At 42.3% G+C, this 21,285-nt stretch overlaps 1 protein-coding gene and 1 long non-coding RNA gene across 2 annotated transcripts in view; one reads left to right on the top strand and one right to left on the bottom strand.

Moving 5' to 3' along the window:
• The window catches only part of LOC121855257, a 101,757-nt gene that overhangs the window by 1,895 nt on the left and 78,577 nt on the right, over positions 1 to 21,285 (top strand). The window contains exon 2 of the long non-coding RNA XR_006086754.1: positions 2,627 to 3,149. This is a non-coding gene — a long non-coding RNA (uncharacterized LOC121855257). The remainder of the gene's footprint in view (positions 1 to 2,626; positions 3,150 to 21,285) is intronic.
• Positions 1 to 21,285, bottom strand: part of LOC121855256 — a 73,540-nt gene that overhangs the window by 424 nt on the left and 51,831 nt on the right. The window contains exons 3-7 of the mRNA XM_042350141.1: positions 3,890 to 4,227; positions 3,425 to 3,636; positions 2,586 to 2,712; positions 770 to 903; positions 386 to 620 (exon numbers count right to left, since the gene is read on the bottom strand). Coding sequence (XP_042206075.1) covers positions 386 to 620; positions 770 to 903; positions 2,586 to 2,712; positions 3,425 to 3,636; positions 3,890 to 3,938 — 757 coding nt within the window. The 5' untranslated portion in view covers positions 3,939 to 4,227. The remainder of the gene's footprint in view (positions 1 to 385; positions 621 to 769; positions 904 to 2,585; positions 2,713 to 3,424; positions 3,637 to 3,889; positions 4,228 to 21,285) is intronic.

The following is a 21,285-nucleotide window of genomic DNA, read 5'->3' as shown; positions in this document are numbered from 1 at the left end:
ATTGTTATTATAAAACAATTTGGTGGACTATTATGGATCTGTGTAAGCCGTGTGTAATGTGGGCTATTTTTAGAGTTTCAGCGATAATTTTGGAAAGTTTAGGTACTGTGGAAAAGTTTTAAATGCAGGAGTGTACATGCCTTGGTAATTCCCATGGTAAGAAACCTCGCACGAATGGGCTCATGTGACTTAAAATACGTGTATATGATTTTATTATTTGGCAACTTTTTTTTTTTATTTAGGGAACTTTCATAAGCAGTATGTGTGTTACAAATGACTGTTCAGTAATCCGAATAGACGCATTATAGAAAGGCTTCTTGTCATGGGATATATATCACTGTTTACACAACATATGAACGTTATCCATGTGCTAGGGGCCACTGACCACCTGTAGAGGCACCCTCACGCGGGGACGTCTGCATATAGTTGCCGTCGGTGATGATAAGCTCGGTGGAGACCCTGTATACGTGGAGGATAGAGGCAGTACACCGGAGCACCAACACGCCCTCCCTGAAGTGATGCGCGCGCAGCCACATGTGGAGGCCCGACCACGCTGACACTCGCCCCTCGCCGTCCCACTCTCCTGGATACGTCACCACTATCTCTCGTGGTCCTCCTGCCTGTCACGAGTATTGTAGTGAATCCTAAGTGTTCTCTAATGCACTTGTAAACTAAAATGGTCTGTCTGATCATCCCTCTGAAGGACTATTTTGGTCTGAACTGGCGCTTGTCCCTCCCTCCCTCTCTCCCTCCTGTAGTTTCTACTCACCTGGAGGCCGTTGATATCCCAGGTGAGGGCCGTGGGAGGATAGGAGAACGGGGAGGAACAGTTTAACAGCAGAAGATCTCCTACGTGGTAATTTCCGCGCTGACCCGTGATGCTGGGACCGCGGGAGGGAACATCTGTGGATGATGTTCTTGATAATAATGGATCACCTGAAGATTATCAACGCACTAATGCTAAACCCAACATAATCTAACCTAACCAAACCACCAGGTAGTTGTAGGGTGTTTAATCATCAGGTAAAATAATTCAGGTGTTCAGGTGATAAAAACTAACGATGATAATAATAATAGAAATAATAATTATAATAATAATAATGGTAGTAATAATAATAATCATATACAGTAGTAATAAGGATAGTAATTATACCTGTAGTTTGATAGATAATTGAGTCCATGTTAGAGACATACAAAAGGAACACGAGTATTATTTTTTTATATCAATGTCTCAAATTATTAAATGCTAACACTAAAGTCTACTGTACTAGCCGGACACATACACACATTTCGTCTTGTCCGTTAAAAAGAGTCTTATCATTACATAACCACTTGTCTTGTACGGAGTTTCCCGCCTCTTGTATACGTAATATATATATAAAAAAAAATTATCCATGGAATTTTCTGAACAAATTTTAAAACCATTAGCTAAGTGAATACAGATATGCTAGGGACGCGCAGCTATCCTCAGTTGGGGATAAGATAAAAACACCCGACTGAGTTAGTGTCGTGGTGCCCGTACGTTACATTTTACCCTTTATCTGGTAAGTGAGAACGCGTCTAATTGGTTCAATAAATCTACGCCACAAAGTTTGCCTCCCAGATAGCGGCGAAATTGCGCTTCAGATTTTAACGTAACACGATGCGTTTTCTCATCTGGTTGTGGAGAAAAATAAAAGGTATGAATCTTCGGGAGGACGACCCTGATCGGTTTTATTTGTGAGTTACGTTTGGTTTAACTTTTCCATAATCGGTGCTTTATATATTTGTTCGTATTATTTTAAAGTAAAATAGCTGCTTAACACAGTACCTACACACTACAGTTACTTTCACCAGCGTCAGTAATAAAAAAAATAGGGATAAAACAGCAAGAGTCAATTGGAGTTCTTTCCCGTTCGCCAGCAGCTGTTCAGCCAATCAGAACGCGGCGAAGCATTAAAGAAAACGGAAATATGACCGCCATAAACTACACCATTAGCGTGGGATCTGAAAATGCTGAAACATCGTAAAATTCATTTCCTGATTACTCCGGGCTTTTAGGGAGACAAATTCACTACAAGGAGGTGAATTAAGCTTCAAGTATTTATGACCTTGACGCCGCTGCCAATACCGTACAGTATCTTGTTGTTTGACTTCTATTTAAGCGTTTCGCATCTCGGGTGGGGGGTAGTGGTAGGCCGTTGAATGACTTGCAAGATATTTATAGAACTTAGGTAATCATTGATGAATATTGAATATTTAGTCAGGTGTCTTGTTGGTTTATTTACATTGGTTTAGGTTTGATTAAATTTAAGAGTTTAATTTTGATGCAATTTGGTGGTATTACATGTTTTGAGAGAGAGCGTTCAGTTATCAGTATTACACATTCCCGTCATGTTATTTATAGTCAGGCACAAACATAAATGTATGCATACAACTACAAGTATACATACACAAAATACTCACATGAATATCGCACACATACAGATATACAGTACATAACAAACACACACACATTAAGCATGAACTCATAAATTCACACGAAGTCACATGAGCATCACAGTACCAAACAAGTCAGGTACTGTGTGTGTGTATAAGCTACCCACCCACGACTGTCATGTTGTCCTGCTTCGTGTCCTGCTCGAAGGTGGTTGCCAGGAGTTCACAGCGGAGGATGCCCGAAGCGCGATGATCCACCGTCAACACCACCTCGTTTAATGTCGACTCTTGCACCTGTGGGAGACGATGTGGGTGATGCGAGTGCTGACGTACAGGTCGTGACAGCCCTATACAGGTCGTGACAGTCCTATGCAGGTCGTGACAGTCCTATGCAGGTCGTGACAGTCCTATACAGGTTATATACAGGTCATGAAGGCTATATACAGGTCATGAAGACTATATTTAAGGTTTCTATAATAATTTTTGTATTGGTATAAATGATTCCTTAGAAGAAGACGGCATTCAGTGACTCTTAGACCAGTTTATAATAATATTTCTGGGTACTGATGAGTGGCGGGTGCGGGCCAGATGGTGAGGCGTCGACCAAAACACGACCAAGTAATCAAAGAAAGTGGTACAGTATCTTTGCCTGACTTCCCTAAACTGCAGCCAGCCAGCCGTTCCACAACACCTGCCCTAGCCGCTGCTTCACTTCACCTCAATGAATTAATGTAAATGATAACTTTTATTTTGTGCCTTGTCTAGTGCACGAGACTTTGAGTTAATTACTGTAATTATTGCGGGGAATAAGTGTGAGCGTGTTTCTTTAGTCCCCCCATTAACGGTGAGAGAAAATGGACCAGAAAATTAAATGTAGTTTCAAAATTTCCGTCATTGGGGTAAGGGGAATAGGGAGGGTGGGCGGTTAGGTTAGATTAGTGTTGAGATGGTTAAACTTAGGGTAAAATAAGGTGTGTGTGTGTGTGTGTGTACGTCCGCTACTCACATGCACCACAATGCCTCGGACGGGGTAAACAGACTTGGGGTGAGAGTTTGATGGAACGAAGTTGAAGAACATTTGTTGATCTTTCCACCAAGTGAGAGAGTAGAGGGCGTCCCCGTCCAACCTGAAGGTGCAGGAGAGACGCACGGTGTCCCCACTGAGGGCTGTGTGAGGCACGTCTATCCCGGTGATGTGTAGAGATCTGCTCCTCCCCACTGTGTGTCGGGGAGAGAGCGTGAGGGAGAGACAGCGTGAGGAAGGGATAGAGAGACAGCGTGAGAGGGAGGGAGAGGGAGAAATAAATAAACGAAGAATAAGAAAATGGAGAATTATCAAAAATACGATATAAATATAGCCAACATACAAGTTCATTACATTAAACTATATATTTTTATTTATTTATTGAGTTGACAAAATATTGTTACTGTCAGAAGATACAAAAGGAGGACAGTTGGTCACGTGACTTACGGAGAAGAGAAAGAATGGCTATCAACAGCCAGTGGATCAGGCCTCCCATTGGTCGCTTCTGATGAGGTGTAAGCCAATCAATGAACCCGGAGGTTTCCGATTTCTGGATATCGGGAGCGTTGGGATTGGTCACTTCTCGACCAATCGGAGAAAGGATTTGACAGTTGAGAGTCACTTTCAACCAGTCAGAAGACTCGCTAATCGACAGTTCTCGACCAATCAGCGAGGTCCATAACCGGCACCTTTTTATAAGTACAGGTGGTCAGCAGGCGTCTCGCTACGACCACTCAGCAGGGGTCACACCTAGACCAATAATAGTGTACTCGCCAATTACCAGCCTGAAATAGAGTAACATTTCAGTTTAATGTTGTAAGTTTGTTCACATAGACTAGATAAATATACAGAGCGATTTAAAATATCTCACGAGGGTATATGTGAATAGAAAATATTATATAAAAATCCCTTTAAAAACCTCTCACTCTGACAAGGTTATGGGCAGTAAATGGCGTGTTCTGTTTTCAGCCGAGGGTTACAGTTCATACAAGGGCAGATGTAGGAAATGACCAAGCTCAGCCGTATAGTATAAACACAGCGAATTATACAGTGATGCAGTAAAATTGTTAAAAGGTAACCGGATGGAATAAGCTAACGCATTTGGTAGACAGTAAAGATGTTCTGGGATATGAAGAAAATGATGTCTTTCACCTGGGGAATATGCAGTACAGTACACGTATTGACTGAAGAAACGAGATCCTAACCTGTATAAAACCAACTTAGTGTTGTGATGTTGTTAATGTACATAACCTAACCTAACCTACTGTCTCCTGGGGCTTACGTCACGTATCAGTCAGGTTAAGATAGTGTGAGCTTTTCTTCTAAGTTATTTTGAGAGGAATTATTGGACCATTTTATAAGCTGAAATTTGATTTTGAGAGAAAGTGGACATTGATGCTTACTTTGAATTAACACACATACACACACACTGTTGTCACATAATATAGGTAGAATGTGTACAAGATTAGCGAGCGACGGTTCAGATTGGTTAAATTAGACCCTGTACAGTATTTCGGCGGCTAAAACGTTAAGAAAGGTCTCAGGAATATGAAGGATCGGATAATTTCATAGACTCTGTAATCTCCACAAAGAAAAATTGTATATCGCGTGAAATATTTTTCTTAGGCGGTAGCTTCCGTGTGAACGCTAGTCGGAGCTGGCTGACGTATATACATTGTGTCGCTGCATAAAAGAATATTATCCAGCGAGTTTTTGGCACTAACAAAAATTATAAAAATTTCGGCCGATGACAAACAGTATATTAAAGATTTTCAGAAAAAAAAAACCATGATAGACCATTCATGTTATGGGTAGCGTACAGTATTATATAACCTGCCTCTAACTACCACAACACACGCCAGAAACATGTTTGAACGCTCGAGAATTACGTGTTAAATCCCTACAGTAACTACGAGCTGGCTCCACACAACGACCGTTCTATTACACCCACCTCCTCTCTCTCCTCCATCAAGGGTATTTCAGTTAACAGCAATTAATGAAGAAATTTTGACGTCATTTACTTTTTTTATCTTACCTTACAAATGTCGATTCTGGATGACGGCGTCTGGTCTGAGTAATTAGTTCCTCATACACTTGGTGGAGAAGTGTAGTGTAGTGTAGAACAGCAGTGACTGGAGAAGCTATAAAGATGTTAACCAATTGACCAGTCGTGTTCCAGGATAATGGTTAACCAATGCGGTAAGGGTTATGTCCGATCATCTTGGGTTATTCCCTGACATTGGGACATAGAGTATAGCTTGGTAACTGTTTAGTGGTTGTCGAATAAAAAAAATATGACCCTGTACATACACACACACACATATATATATATACGCACACACACACACACACACACACATATATATATATATATATATATATATATATATATATATATATATATATATATACGCACACACACACACACACACACACATATATATATATATATATATATATATATATATATATATATATATATATATATATATATATATATATATATATATATATATATATATATATGCACACACACACACACACAGGAGTAGGCCATTAGACTTAATTTTGACAAACATAACAAAAGACCAACACGAGGAGAGAGAGAGAGAGAGAGTAATGAGCACCGTGAGCACCAGACCATTGTGTCGGGGTTTAAATTTCCGGCAGTTTCAAATAGAAAACGTTATATGTTACCTCACAACAGGAACAATTAACTATGGAACACCACTGACGCGCACACTGACTAACAAACCGGTAAGTTCAGTAGTGTTTTCCAAGCTTTAAATATGTTGCCACGACCCGCCCGCCCCGCCCGCCCCGCCCCGCCCGCCCCGACCCGCCCCTGACCTACTCCTTCTAAGTAGCGCCCTATAATATAGTTCTCGCTGTACCTCGTCTGACTCCTGTAACATAGCTCCCTGCTTGTACTGTATCCCGTCTGACTCCTGTAACATAGCTCCCTGGTTGTACTGTACCTCGTCTGACTCCCTGTAACATAGCTCCCTGCTTGTACTGTACCCCTCCTGACTCCCTGTAACATAGCTCCCTGCTTGTACTGTACCCCGTCTGAGCTTTGTATCACCACATGACAAACGCCACCTACCACTCATTAGCACTATGATATATAACTATATTTCCTGCGTCACGTGATATATGAGGGGCTTAAGATTTATTATTTGTGACTGATGCTCACTGTAATGCCTGGGCAGAGTTACTTAACATTGGAGGCAAATTCTACCTCTAGTTAACCACATTCATTCAGCGTCTAGTGAGTAGAATGATCGAGTGAGTAGAATGATTACGGTAGCTAATGACGGATAATGATAATATCTAATCATTTTGTTCTCTTGATCAGCTGGTTATGGAGTACAAGGGCCATCACGGGCTGTTGTTATCGAGGTATGTTAGCTTAGTGTTATGGTCGTTTGTGGTGTAGTGAAGTTGTCGTTCATGTGACGTATTGGGGTTGTCACAGTTGTTATTTAATGGTTATTTTTTGGCCGCAGTGGTAATTTAAGAGTTATTTGCCACCACAGTTATAAGGTGATATTTGTTTATTTATTTGTTATTTTATTATATTATACCCTGATATAGTTTCAGTGATGGGAGTTTCGACAAATAATATTTAGATTATGAGAGAGATCCCAAATGTGTGTACTGTGCTTATTTTTTACACACACACACTGTACGCATTGCACCTTATTAATTAGCACAGGTATCCCACTAATTAAGAACTATGGGTGGTTCTTCAGTGAATTTTATTATAAATACGACCACTATTATTACTATTACTTGACTGGCAGTATAACAAGAGCTGGGGGTGAGATATTTGGCCAGTTTGAAAAGTTAGGAACACCTTAATTGACAGTAGATTTTCTAAATTAGATTTTGGGCCTAAATCCTATTGACCCGTGTGTCTGGCCAAACGTCACTATAGTCCCACCACCTGTGATTATTATTGAAGGTATAACAGGTATATAATTTCACCTGCTGTTCTCGTCACTAAATTTAATAAACAAGTACTGTACTAATCACCTTGAGAGTAATATTTGCCACAGGTACAATAACAATTAACCTGGAGATTACTGTAACCTAACATAGTACAGAAACATAATATATTCTGTCAAGGTACAAACATATTGGGGTCAGGTTTAATTTACACAATTGGGTTTTAGGAAGGAAAATTTGGTTAGTTCTGGTAATATTCTCAATCTTCAAGTTTATATTTCTTTCTCTCGCAGTTGATAGAAAAATGAGAGTTAGTGGGGGGTGGGGTGGGGTGTGGGGAAAAGGGTGGAGGGGAGCAACACCAGGTGAAATATCGCAGGCAATAGCTCTCTGTTTTATATTTCGACCTGACCTGCAACATTACTCTTGAACAATGACCGCAGCTAAATTTGCCGCCACTGAAAAAGCTATATTTCATCTTTTGCTGCCGAACGCATTTATATATATCACACACCTATGATCCTGAAAACTGGAGAGAGGGGAAAGAGAGCGATAGTGGCAGGTGGTTCCTTTCCTCTCTGTCTGCCTCCACTAGAGTCAGGGTACACTAAAGGGCTAACATGACGTCACCTAGATACCTGAGATGAAATGTTATCAACTCAACTTCACCTGAATACCTGTGTGTGTATTGAGATGAAAGGATAATTACTAGCCTGGTAATATTTGGTGAGAAATTTGATGAAAAAGTAATGGAATGAAGTTTGAGTTTGAACGTTGAAGGAATAATAATTAATATATATATATATATATATATATTTTTTTTTTTTGCTGTGAAAGGCTCGAGAAAATAGTGTGTTGTTGAGACTAATAATAGCAGTTTATTATTTACTCATGCTAGTAGACGTAGGTGTGTGTGTGTGTGTGTGTGTGTGTGTGTGTGTGTGTGTGTGTATGTGTGTGTGTGTGTGTGTGTGTGTGTGTGTGTGTGTGTGTGTGTGTGTGTGTGTGTGTACAGTCTATAGGCATTGAGTCTATATTTATATTGCTGGAGATCTGAAAAATATACGAACGATAACAGAACTGCACGTGTCGTAAATAGAACACACACACACACACACACACACACACACACACACACACACACACTTGCATGGTCTCGATTCTTTTTCTTGCTTCTGTCCAAATTTAGGTTAAGTTAGGTTAAGTAAGACTAAGTTAAGTTAAGTTAAGTTAGGTTAAGTTAAGTTATCCGTTGTTTACCTGTGCTATAATTTTTCCCTTGGTGCATCAAGTGTACTGCCAGCCCAGGTGTTATTAATTAAATAACCGATAACTTTGCCAGAAAAAACACACACACCTCAAATTACGTATTGTTGTTAGGTATTAATGTTGGAAGTGATGAATTGAATTTAAAGTACAAATGTTAGAGGTTATACTGTGTTGCTGATTCTGTATTTTGTTCATATTAATACTATTATGTATGTATGTATGTATGTATGTATGTATGTATGTATGAATGAATGTATGTATGTTGTATTGTTGTTTAACTTTGTGGTATATCCAGTAAGTTATGTATATTCTTGTGGGAGTGAGTGAGTGTGTGTGTGTGTGTGTGTGTGTGTGTGTGTGTGTGTGTGTGTGTGTGTGTGTGTGTGTGGGAGTGAGTGTGTGTGTGTGGGAGTGAGTGAGTGAGTGAGTGAGTAGTGAGTGAGATGTCACAGGATTCAATTATTTTTAGGTCAAAAATCCTCAAATATCCATAACTCTTCGCTGAAAAAAAAAACACCATGCAAATTCACGAAAGAAGATTGATGGAGCTTACATTTTGGTGTGTGTGTGTGTGTGTGTGTGTGTGTGTGTGTGTGTGTGTGTGTGTGTGTGTGTGTGTGTGTGTGTGTGTGTGTGTGTGTGTGTGTGTGACGCCTCCCACCCCCTTTTAATGTGACAGGCCAGGCGAAGATGACGTGTTTTTCGGGGTGCTAGAAATATGTGACTGTAATACTGATGTGATATACTGTGGAGAAATATCTTTGTTGTCTCTGTGATTTATGATTCTAGTAAACACACACACACAGACACACACACACACACACACACACACACACACACACACACGGTACAGAATTTACCCCCAAAATGAAATAAAAGACAATCTCTGGTATAAATGTGTAGTAACCTGTGTGGTCGTTTCTGTATAAGAAGAAGAACATAAGAAAAAAAGGAGTCTGCAATAGGCCGGTTGGCCTGTGCATGGCAGCTCCTGTCGAGAGTTACAACCACTCTTTATCATCCATGAATCTATCCAGCCTCCTTTTGAAACTTTCCAGAGTTCCCGCACTTACTACAAAGTTGCTAAGCTTGTTCCACTCGTCCACCACCCTATTTGTGAACCAGTTTCTTCCTATCTCCCTCCTAAACCTAAACTTATCCAACTAGAATCCGTTGCTCCGAGTCCTATCCTGCTCGGATATTATAAGAACTTTATCTATATCCCCTTTATTGATTCCTTTCACCCACTTAAATACTTCTATCATATCTCCCCGCACTCTTCGTCTTTCTAGGGAATGCAAGTTAAGTTTCTTTAACCTATCCTGATATGGAAGGTTTCTAAGTCCCGGAATCAGTTTCGTCATTCTTCGCTGCACCGACTCTAGTGAATTTATATCCATTCTATAATAGGGGCACCAGAACTGAACCGCATAATCGAGGTGAGGCCTGACTAGCGCAAGATATAGTTGCAATAAGACCTCTGCACTCTTATTACTTATGTTGGAAGTAATGTTTGTATGTGGTGTAATGATCAGCATTCTCGCCTCACAAGCTTGCGGACCCCAGTTCGATCCTCGGGCAGAGTGAAACTGTGGGCAAGTTTCTTTACTCCATTTGCCTCTGTCTACCCAGCAGTAATTGGGAACCTGGATGTTAATCGATTTGCGGATCGTGTTCCGGGGTAATGGTTAGCCAGTGCAGTTGGCGAGTTGTTCGGTCTTCTCGGACTATTCCTTGACACTGGGTCATGCAACTCGTTAACTTAGGGTGTGGTTGTTGTGTTGGCGACAGCTTCTTCACCTTAAACAAATTCACACCTAGGTGGCCCTAGGGCCGGCCATCCTCGATTTCGAGGGCTTCTATTATTATGTATGTATGTATGTATGTTTATGTGTATGTGTTCGGATTAGCACGCACAATCCACAATATGCCCACGATACTGTGATGTTTTCTCAACCCGGCAAAAGCTGGCGTTGGGTGTACCTCTGATATAGTTGTTTAGGAAGATACAGGCAGGTGGGGGAGGGAGGGAGGGATGCTGACTGGGTGGGTGGGTGAGAGACTTAACCATCCTCTCTGGCTAGAAACTTTAACTACCTACCGAGGGCGCCACAAGTGAAATTACCTGGGATGAACCACAAGCTCTTCCACAGGTGAGGTTGACAGACTTACTGGCCCGGGGGATGACGTTCACGAGATGGGTTTTGGTGGACGTAATTTGTTAAAGTTACGACAATTAGTTAGGGGTAAAGATTTTTTTTTTTACCTTTTTTGAGAGGGAGGGATCACATGAAGATTAGACACCCGCAGCATATTTCACCTGATGAATAAAAACCTGACCTTACCTGACCTTGCCTGACCTGACCTGACCTTACCCAACCTAACCTAACCTAACTTAACTTGAAGGTGAGAACTATCGTGTTTATATGGTAAAGTGAGTCGATAATACTGAGAAAATGTGTATAAAGTGGGATTTAAAACGTAGTGAAATGCCGTAATTGGCGCTTTAAATATTTCAAGTGAGTTTAATTAATTGGAATCGTTCTTTCATTCTGTCAAATTCTCTTCTGTCACTCTCACACTACTTTTCCTGTACCCTCTTTTTCCCACTTTCTCTCTCTCTCTCTCTCCCTCCCATGCTGTCATTTATCTCTCCTCTTACCTACACCCTTTTTCTCCGTTTCCCCTCATCCTTTTCTTATATTCTCCCGTTTTTCTTTCTTTATCACTTTTGTTTCTCGCTCTTCCATTATACTCTATCTCTCTCTCTCTCATCCCAACTTCACTCTCTCCCATTCCCCCTCATTCTGCGGTGCGTAATTCCGTCTCGGGGTGGGGAAGAATTTTTCCAGGTTATGTAGCGGCGCCCTGTAGCGAGGTGTGTTGACAATTTCAGAGACGAAGGCACAAAAAAGACGCGGGGCTCCTCCTTCGTTTACCTCCGTTGTTGAGTAATGTCGAAAGTTGCTCCAAATCCTCAGGTGTGCATTTGGATTTACCGGAGAGAGAGAGAGAGAGAGAGAGAGAGAGAGAGAGAGAGAGAGATTTTAGTACGAAGAAAGAAAGACAATGAAAAAAGACGTAGATAGAAAGGAAATGAAAAAAAAGAATGAAAGTAAAAAATTAAAATAAGAGAAAAGAGACTGAAAAAAAAGATAAAGAATGAAAGAAAAGGAAAAAGTGGAATAAAAAGAAAACTGAAAATATTACAAAGAAAGAAAAAATAAAAGACGAAATTAAGAAAGAAGAAAGAAAAAAATACCACCTCGGTGACACTGCCCGGTTGTCAAACATTGGAACTTTCCCCTTTATTTCCTTCATGTATTCACCCGTTACTAGAATATTCCACCAGTTTAAAACCACAAAATTAATTACCTTTTTCCCACCTAAATTTCTTCGTTTTTATATACATTTTCCTTCGATTTATTTTATCTTCGATCTTTTGGATGTATGTGTGTTGTGGAGTAATTATTGTGTTTTCTTTAATTTCTTTCATATATCTAACCCGACGAACTAGCCCCCATACGAACTCGCCCCCCATACGAACTATAGCCTCGCCACGAACTTAGCTCTCATACGAACTAGCCTCTATACGAACTAGCCCCCACGAACTCGCCCCCATAATGAACTAGCCCCCATATGAACTCGCCCCCCATACGAACTAGCCCCCATACGAACTCTACACGAATTCCCCATACGAACTCCCATACGAATCCCCCCATACGAATCCCCATAATGAATCCAGCTTCCCCATACGAACTAGCCCCCATACGAACTCTCCGCCCCACGAACTCTATATGAACTCCCCCACACGAACTAGCTCCCCCATATGAACTCGCCCCCCATACGAATTCCCCCATACGAACCAGCTCCCCATACGAACTCCCCCATAGAACCCCCTATGAACTCCCCCATAGAACTCCCCATAGGAACCTCCATACGAACTCCCCCATATGAACTCCCCCATACGAACTCGCCCTAAAATGAAGCAGTATCGACCACCAAATGGGATAAAACCACACACCCGCACCAGACGACAGCGAGAGTATATGAATAAGCTCCGAGATTCGTTCCCCCGACTCGAAGCCTCACCACAGCGAGTGAAATTTTTGTCCTCCCCTTGTCCTGCCGGTGCTAGATTAAATTTCCTAGTTGTCCCCCTTAAATTTTGTACGTGGCGGCGTTTTTTTATACCGAGCTTGTTGCCCCTTGAGGGATTTTAATTAAAAGAAAGCACACCCTGGAACCGGATTCTCAAATATTCGTAAGTTAGGCTGAGAAAAAAAAGAAAAGAAAAATGTTTTACCTCGTAAGTGGAGACGTGAGAACGCATTTAGATGTGGTAAAGTGTTGGAGAGGTAATAGTGACGGCAGCTTAAGTGGACCAACCCGATGGATGCCTCTCTCTCTCTCTCTCTCTCTCTCTCTCTCTCTCTCTCTCTCTCTCTCTCTTACCATATAGAGAGATGTGTATTAATAAATGTCCAATTAATTATCTCATCTGATAGAAACGAAACGTGAAATTAATTAAAAAATATTTAATTATTATAAATACATTATTTCAAATTAAATTTCTACGCCATTACACACACACACACACACACACACACACACACACACACACACACACACACACACTCACATATTAAATGAGTCTACTATTTAATATTTTAATTCTGGTAATTTTCTCCATAGTTAATATCATTTAATTTACTTAATGTGGGAATGACATGTTAGTTGGGGAGGATGTTTGGTTGATTACCTGGTCTCGTGATTGAATACCAGGTCTCGTGATTGATTACCTGGTCTCGTGGTTGATTACCTGGTCTCGTGGTTGATTACCTGGTCTCATGGTTGATTACCTGGTCTCATGGTTGATTACCTGGTCTCGTGATTGATTACCTGGTCTCGTGATTGATTACCTGGTCTCATGGTTGATTACCTGGTCTCGTGGTTGATTACCTGGTCTCGTGGTTGATCGCAGAGACAAACACACTGACCTCAACGTTGGCATGAAGCATCAACATAAAACACACACACACACACACACACACACACACACACACACACACACACACACACACGTTATACGAACCACAATGGAACGACCAATGAAAACCTTCGACATCGGTATTCTCTTAACGTTCATTGGCTGCTCTATTACCCGTGAGGACGAGGCAGTGGTTGAGCGCGGACCAATGAGAGAGCAGTTCTTAGGGACCTTGCTTGTTAAATGTGGTGTAAAATTGGCGATCTGTTGTGTGTAATGGCGTAATTTGGCGGCGTGTAATTCGACCACCGAGGGGGTTTATGGCGTGATGCTTAATAGACCCTTGGCAACAGCACCTATACTTGAGTGGTGGTCAATGAGGGAGTAAAGACGTGTGTGTGTGTGTGTGTGTGTGTGTGTGTGTGTGTGTGTTTGTGTGTGTGTGTGTGTGTGTGTGTGTGTGTGTGTGTGTGTGTGTGTGTGTGTGTCCCATTACACTGTTGTATTATACTGCCCCATTACACTGCCCTATTACATTTCCCCATTACATTGTTGTATTGTTTGCCCCATTACACTGTCCTATTACACTGCCCCATTACATTGCCCCATTACAGTGCCCATTACACTGCCCCATTACACCATTACATTGCCCCATTACACCATTACAGTGCCCCATTACACCATTACACTGCCCCATTACACCATTACACTGCCCCATTACACTATCCCTTCATTATTTTTTGTTTTGTTTTTGTTGACCGTAAGCTCAGTCCAATATATCCCAGGTGAGAGCTTTACGATAATGTGTTTGTAACAAGGACAGCGGGGGGATGATAAGGCCATAAATCTGTTGTTGTTTCTTGCCCAGATTTTGCCCCACTAAGTTGTTGTCACTCGCCTTGTTTACATACATTGGAAGGTTTCTTTTAAGTAGCGACGTTGTAGTATAGTGAAAGCTCTATTTACCGGACTATAGAGAGAAACATTCCGTTATATCGAGGGTCCATTAGATGTGAAACCTCCGTGAAGATACTTTTTTGGGGGAGCGAGTATATACCTGACTTATGAGACACCTTGTATATTGATCGAGTATATACCTGACTTATGAGACACCTTGTATATTGATCGAGTATATACCTGACTTATGAGACGCCTTGTATATTGATCGAGTATATACCTGACTTATGAGACACCTTGTATATTGATCGAGTATATACCTGACTTATGAGACACCCTGTATATTGAGCGAGTATATACCTGACTTATGAGACACCTTGTATATTGATCGAGTATATACCTGACTTATGAGACACCTTGTATATTGATCGCGTATATACCTGACTTATGAGACGCCTTGTATATTGATCGAGTATATACCTGACTTATGAGACACCTTGTATATTGATCAGTATATACTACTGACATGAGACACCCTGTATATTGAGCGAGTATATACCTGACTTGAGGGCACTTGTATATTGGCGAGTATATGCCTGACATGCACTTGCCTTGTATATTGAGCGAGTATATACCTGACTTATGAGACACCCTGTGTATATTGAGCGAGTATATACCTGACTTATGAGACACCCTGTATATTGAGCGAGTATATACCTGACTTATGAGACACCCTGTATATTGAGCGAGTATATACCTGACTTATGAGACACCCTGTATATCGATCGAGTATATACCTGACTTATGAGACACCCTGTATATTGAGCGAGTATATACCTGACTTATGAGACACCCTGTATATCGATCGAGTATATACCTGACTTATGAGACACCCTGTATATTGAGCGAGCATATACCTGACTTATGAGACACCCTGTATATTGAGCGAGCATATACCTGACTTATGAGACACCTTGTATATTAAAACACCTGCGAATTCTTTTCCATGACCTTGTATGCATATATATTCCCGGCATTAGAGGCATAAGTGATACACAGGAGGCATTATTCGCCCTCTTTGACTAGATGTTCCATTATTCTGGTGATGGTGACAGGCTTTGCGTTTATAGTTATTTATGTGCCCGCGAGATATGATGTTATGATGGAGATATGAGTGGTGGAGATAATGGTGGAGATATGAATGGTGGAGATATGAGTGGTGGAGATATGAATGGTGGAGATATGAGTGGTGGAGATATTAGTGGTGGAGATAATGGTGGTGATATGAATGGTGGAGATATGAATGGTGGAGATATGAGTGGTGGAGATATGAGTGGTGGAGATATGAGTTGTGGAGATATGACATTTTTTGTAAGTGGAAATAAAAGTGAGGATAATGAATAGATAGAAGAGGGGAATTAATACGAAATATAAATAAAACGAATACAGTATTAAGAGGTCTCTCTCTCTCTCTCTCTCTCTCTCTCTCTCTCTCTCTCTCTCTCTCTCTCTCTCTCTCTCTCTCTCGACCGGTACATGAACCACCCACAATATTTCCCGGGCCACCTTCCCCCATGATGACGGTCCGAACAGAAAGATATGTGTCCGGTAATTCCTATCATGCCGTATTGTATATCTTATACTGGCGAGGCTGTGGCCGGATAGCGTATTGTGTGTTATCTGCCGCAGCGGTGTAATATCGGTGTCACTTGTACGGATTTGGTAATCAAGATAGTGGTGGAGGAGGGTAAAAAGAGAGGAGGAGGAGAAGGAATTGTAGGAGAGAGGAAGAGGGGGTAAAGAGGAGAGAGAGAGAGAGAGAGAGAGAGAGAGAGAGAGAGAGAGAGAGATAAACGTACACTACCATTAACCATTCCCAGGTGTGTGCGTGTGTGTGTTTTGTATATAAATATGTATGTACGTATATTGTTGTGTGTATGTATGTATGTTTGTACTCTCTGTATATATATCACGTGGATGAGAGAAATATAGTGTGGTGAGCTGCACGACCCATCACCATTACCTGTTGATACATCACCACTAATGTTGCCTCAGCGACAGGTAAAGTGTTAAGTGGTGATATATACCGACCCACCTGTTGAGTTATGTCTCTAATTAATTGTCTTTATACTCCTTACTGTTATATCACCTCTGTTCTTGTTATATATTATATTGTATTTTATATTTTATTTCTTCACCTGGGTAGTAGTAGTGTGTGTGTATCTGTCTGTCTGTCTGTCTCTCTGTCTGTCTGTCTGTCTGTCTCTCTCTCTCTGTCTGTCTGTCTGTCTGTCTGTCTCTCTCTCTCTGTCTGTCTGTCTGTCTGTCTGTCTGTCTGTCACTCATCCGAACCACAACCTCAATTTCCCTTCACCAATTACCATAATGTCCACCTGAGAGAGAGAAGAGTCTTGCGGAATCTCGGGGTTAACGATCAAGGTTCACTCTCTCAGCCAATCAGAACCACGAACCTAACCATTTAAACGTTTTGATTCGTACCTTCATTAACGCCGCTGTGTCTTGACTCGTGTTTCAGAGTGTTGGAGTCATATTACGTTCATTAATTTACCTGACAACGTGCGAGCAAATAGTGTTGATAGTTATTAGTCTTAGTATGTTTACCTTCTACACACACATACAGTAGTACCTGCCTACCTGCCTGCCTACCTGCCTGCCTGCCTACCTGCCTGCCTACCTGAGCATGTGGTTCTAAATTGGCTTTCTGGGTCGAGTCATTGTACTTAAAGGGGTCGGGTCAGTGTAATGAAGGGGTTAATTCATTGTATTCTTAATATATCGTACTCAAGGGGTTAAGTCACTGTACTCAAGGGGTTAAGTCACTGTACTCAAGGGGTTAAGTCACTGTACTAGAGACCTGAAACGTTTAGGAAGGCAGCGTAAGTCACCACACACTGGGATTGGTGAGGCAGCATCACCACACACTGGGATTAGGTGAGGCAGCATCCACTCACTGGTATTAGGTGAGGCAGCATCACCACTCACTGGTATTGGTGAGGCAGCATCACCACTCACTGGTGTTAGGTGAGGCAGCATCACCACTCACTGTGTTAGGTGAGGCAGCATCACCACTCACTGGTATTAGGTGAGGCAGCATCACCACACCTGGGATTAGGTGAGCAGCATCACCACACTGGTATTAGGTGAGGCAGCATCACCACACACTGGTGTGGGTGAGGCAGCATCACCACACACATGGTGAGTGAAGCAGCATCACCACACTGGTATTAGGTGAGGAGCATCACCACACTGCTGGATGGTGAGGCAGCATCACCACACACTGGTGTAGGTGAGGCAGCATCACCACACACTGGGATTGGTGAGGCAGCATCCACACTGGTATTAGGTGAGGCAGCATCACCACACTGTGTGGGTGAGGCAGCATCACCACACACTGGGATGGGTGAGGCAGCATCACCACACACTGGTGGGTGAGGCACATCACACACTGGTATTAGGTGAGGCAGCATCACCACACACTTGTATTAGGTGAGGCAGCATCACCACACACTGGGTGGTGGGGAGGCAGCATCACCACACACTGGGATTAGGTGAGGCAGCATCACCACACACACACTGGGGTAAAACAACTTAGTATTCCCAAAGCTTTTAAATGCTAACGTGTCCCCTAACTACACACATGATAACGCATCTAACTGACTTGACTTATAAGCACCTAACCTAACCTAACCAAAAAATCGCGTTGAAATTACACTGAAACTCTTTATTTATTGGATTCTGTCTCTTACTGAGAATTGGGATACAAATACAGGAATTAGAATTGTTCCCTCGCTCTCCCCTCACACACACACACACACACACACAAACACACACACACACACACACACACGGTACAATTTATTACACTCAGTGCTCTTCATCACGCTGCTCACAACACGTAATTAAGTGGTGCAAGTTCTAACAACACGATGGGAATCATTACACACACACACACACACACACACAACACACCACACACATACCTTGAAATATAGATCAAATGGCTATATTATATTCTACCCCCTCCCCTCCCCTCCCCATCCTCCCTCCCCCTCCCCTCCCCCCGTGTGTAATATAGACTAGTCTGGGGTGTCATAAATCCCCTCATCCCTCCCTCATGACCTGACCCGGAGGATGAGGGATTGCTATGACATTCATAGTTATTGTACTAAATCACACAGATTCCCCTGTAACAAGCACGACCTCTAATGATTTACATAGCTGTTACATACATACATACATACATACATACATACATACATATATTACATACATGACCCGATGCTGCCGAATTCACGTCGGTTTCAACTTGTAATCATGGGAAAAGCTGCCTTGATGCGATATCTTAACCCCTGAGTACGATATCTTAACCTGAGTACGATATCACCACTTGATACGATATCTTAACCCCTTGCGATATCTTAACCCTTGAGTACGATATCTTAACCCTTGAGTACGATATCTTAACCTGGTACGATATCTTAACCCCAGACGTATTTAACCTGGTGATATTTTAACTCGGTACATTCTTGCCAGTACGATATCTTAACCTTAGTACGATATCTTAACCCTTGGTACGATATTTAATCCCTAAGTACGATATTTTATTCCCTTGAGTACGATATTTTAACCCTTAGTACGATATCTTAACCCCTTGAGTACGATATTTTTAACCCTTGGTACGATATCTTAACCTTAGTACGATATCTTAACCCTTTGAGTACAATGATTCAACCTTGAGTCCTTGAAAGGTTAATCATCATCACCTTGAACACACAGTACTCTTCCATCTCCCCCTCCCCTCCCTTCCCTCTCCCTTCCTGCTTCCCTCCTTTTCCCTTCCCTCTCCCTCCTCTCCCCTCGTTGCCTTACATATACTTGCAGTAGTGTTACGATAATGTTGTACACTAGCTGTGATTTCTTAACCTGGCGTATATTTGATGAATGTGTGTGTGTGTGTGTGTGTGTGTGTGTGTGTGTGGGGACAGGTTTGGATCACGTTTAATGCAATTTGGACCAAACAAGCACCGGTAAGAAATTAAATCAACTGGAAATGTCTGTATATAATGTTACAGTGTGTGTGTGTGTGTGTGTGTGTGTGTGTGTGTGTGTGTGTGTGTGTGTGTGTATCACAAAGTCCCCCATATCTCATCTGCACATTACGTTTTCTATGACCATTATTCTCGTTTTCTATAATCAGAATTCTCGTTTCCAGTAATCAGGATTCACATTATATTCTAGAATTCTCGTTTTCCGTCATCAGTGTTCCTTTACAGTCATCACGATTCACATTTTCTGTAATCATATTTTTTTTCTTTTCTGTGATGAGAATTTCAATTTTTTTTCGTTTTTTTTCTGTACACAAGTCCGGGGTAGTATTGATAAGCCGCCGTGTGTGTGTGTGCGTGTCATGAGCGGAGACGAGAGAGACCAAGAAAGAAAGAGAGAATTGATGTAAAGAAGAGAGAGACAAGGAGGCTGAGGACACACAGAGGAACTTACCAGAGAATTCAAGAGTCGACCCTGTGACTTTGGTAATGAAGGAGGAGAAGAGGAGCAGGAGCAGGAGGAGGAAGAGCATTAGGAGGGAGGAGGAGGAGAAGATGAGGAGGAGGAGGAGGAAGGAGGTGGCCCTCTAACTCCTCCATCCCACTCTTCCGTCTGGTGTCGCCGCCGGGGGTCAGTGTTGGGAGTGAAGGGGTCCTGGCTTGACCTGACCCCACCCGCCTGCCGCAGGGAGAGGTTGGAAGGGGAGTGGAGGGGAAGGCTACTCTCTCTCTCTCTCTGGTAGTCATCATAGCTCAAGTTCCTCAGCCCGGGTACCAATTTCGTCGTCTGCCGCCTCTGAACGCTGTGGATCGCGCGCGTGGGGGTTGTCCTTTCTCATGGGGAGCAGGCGACACAGCAGTTTTTCTTCCCTCCTCCACGTAAGGTAACATCAGGGGGTGTCCTCCTTCACCTGGGTCCTGGCTCTCATTCTCCTCTTCCTATTTATTATCGTCTTTGTCTTATTCTTATCATTATCATCCTTGCCTTAGTCTCTTCACCATTATGATCCTTACCTAAGTCTTGTTTTTTTTGACCTTGGGTACAGTAACCCCTTGGATACAGTAGGCTAGAGGTACAGCAGCCCTTGGATATAGTAGACCCAGGGTACAGTAAGCTCTAGATACAACAGCCCTTGGATACAGTAGACCCAGGGCAGTAAGCCTAGGCAGCAGCTTGGGTACAGTAACCCTTGGATACATTAGGCTAGAGGTACAGCAGCCTTGGATATAGTAGACCAGGGTACAGTAAGCTCTAGATACAGCAGCCCTTGGATATAGTAGACCCAGGTACAGTAAGCTCTAGATACAGCAGCCCTTGGATACAGTAGACCCAGGGTTGTAAGCTCTAGATACAGCAGCGGTACAGTAACCTTGGATACATTAGGCTAGAGTCAGCAGCCCTTGGATATAGTAGACCCAGTACAGTAAGCTCTAGATACAGCAGCCCTTGGATATAGTGACCCAGGGTACAGTAGCTCTAGATCAACTGGATACAGTAGACCCAGGGTTTCCCTTGATTGATATGGCTAGAGGTACAGCAGCCCTTGGATATAGTGCCAGGTACAGTAGCTCTGGATACAGCCTGGATATAGTAGACCCAGGTACAGTAGCTCTTACGGCGGATACAGTAGACCCAGGGTCATGCTCTGTCAGCCTTGGATAGGGGTACA

The sequence above is a fragment of the Homarus americanus genome, unplaced genomic scaffold (assembly GCF_018991925.1).
Source record: "Homarus americanus isolate GMGI-L3 unplaced genomic scaffold, GMGI_Hamer_2.0 scaffold24430, whole genome shotgun sequence".
Lineage (NCBI taxonomy): Eukaryota > Metazoa > Arthropoda > Malacostraca > Decapoda > Nephropidae > Homarus > Homarus americanus.
Note: the sequence above shows the minus strand (reverse complement) of the source record. Positions and strands in the feature narration are given on the sequence as shown.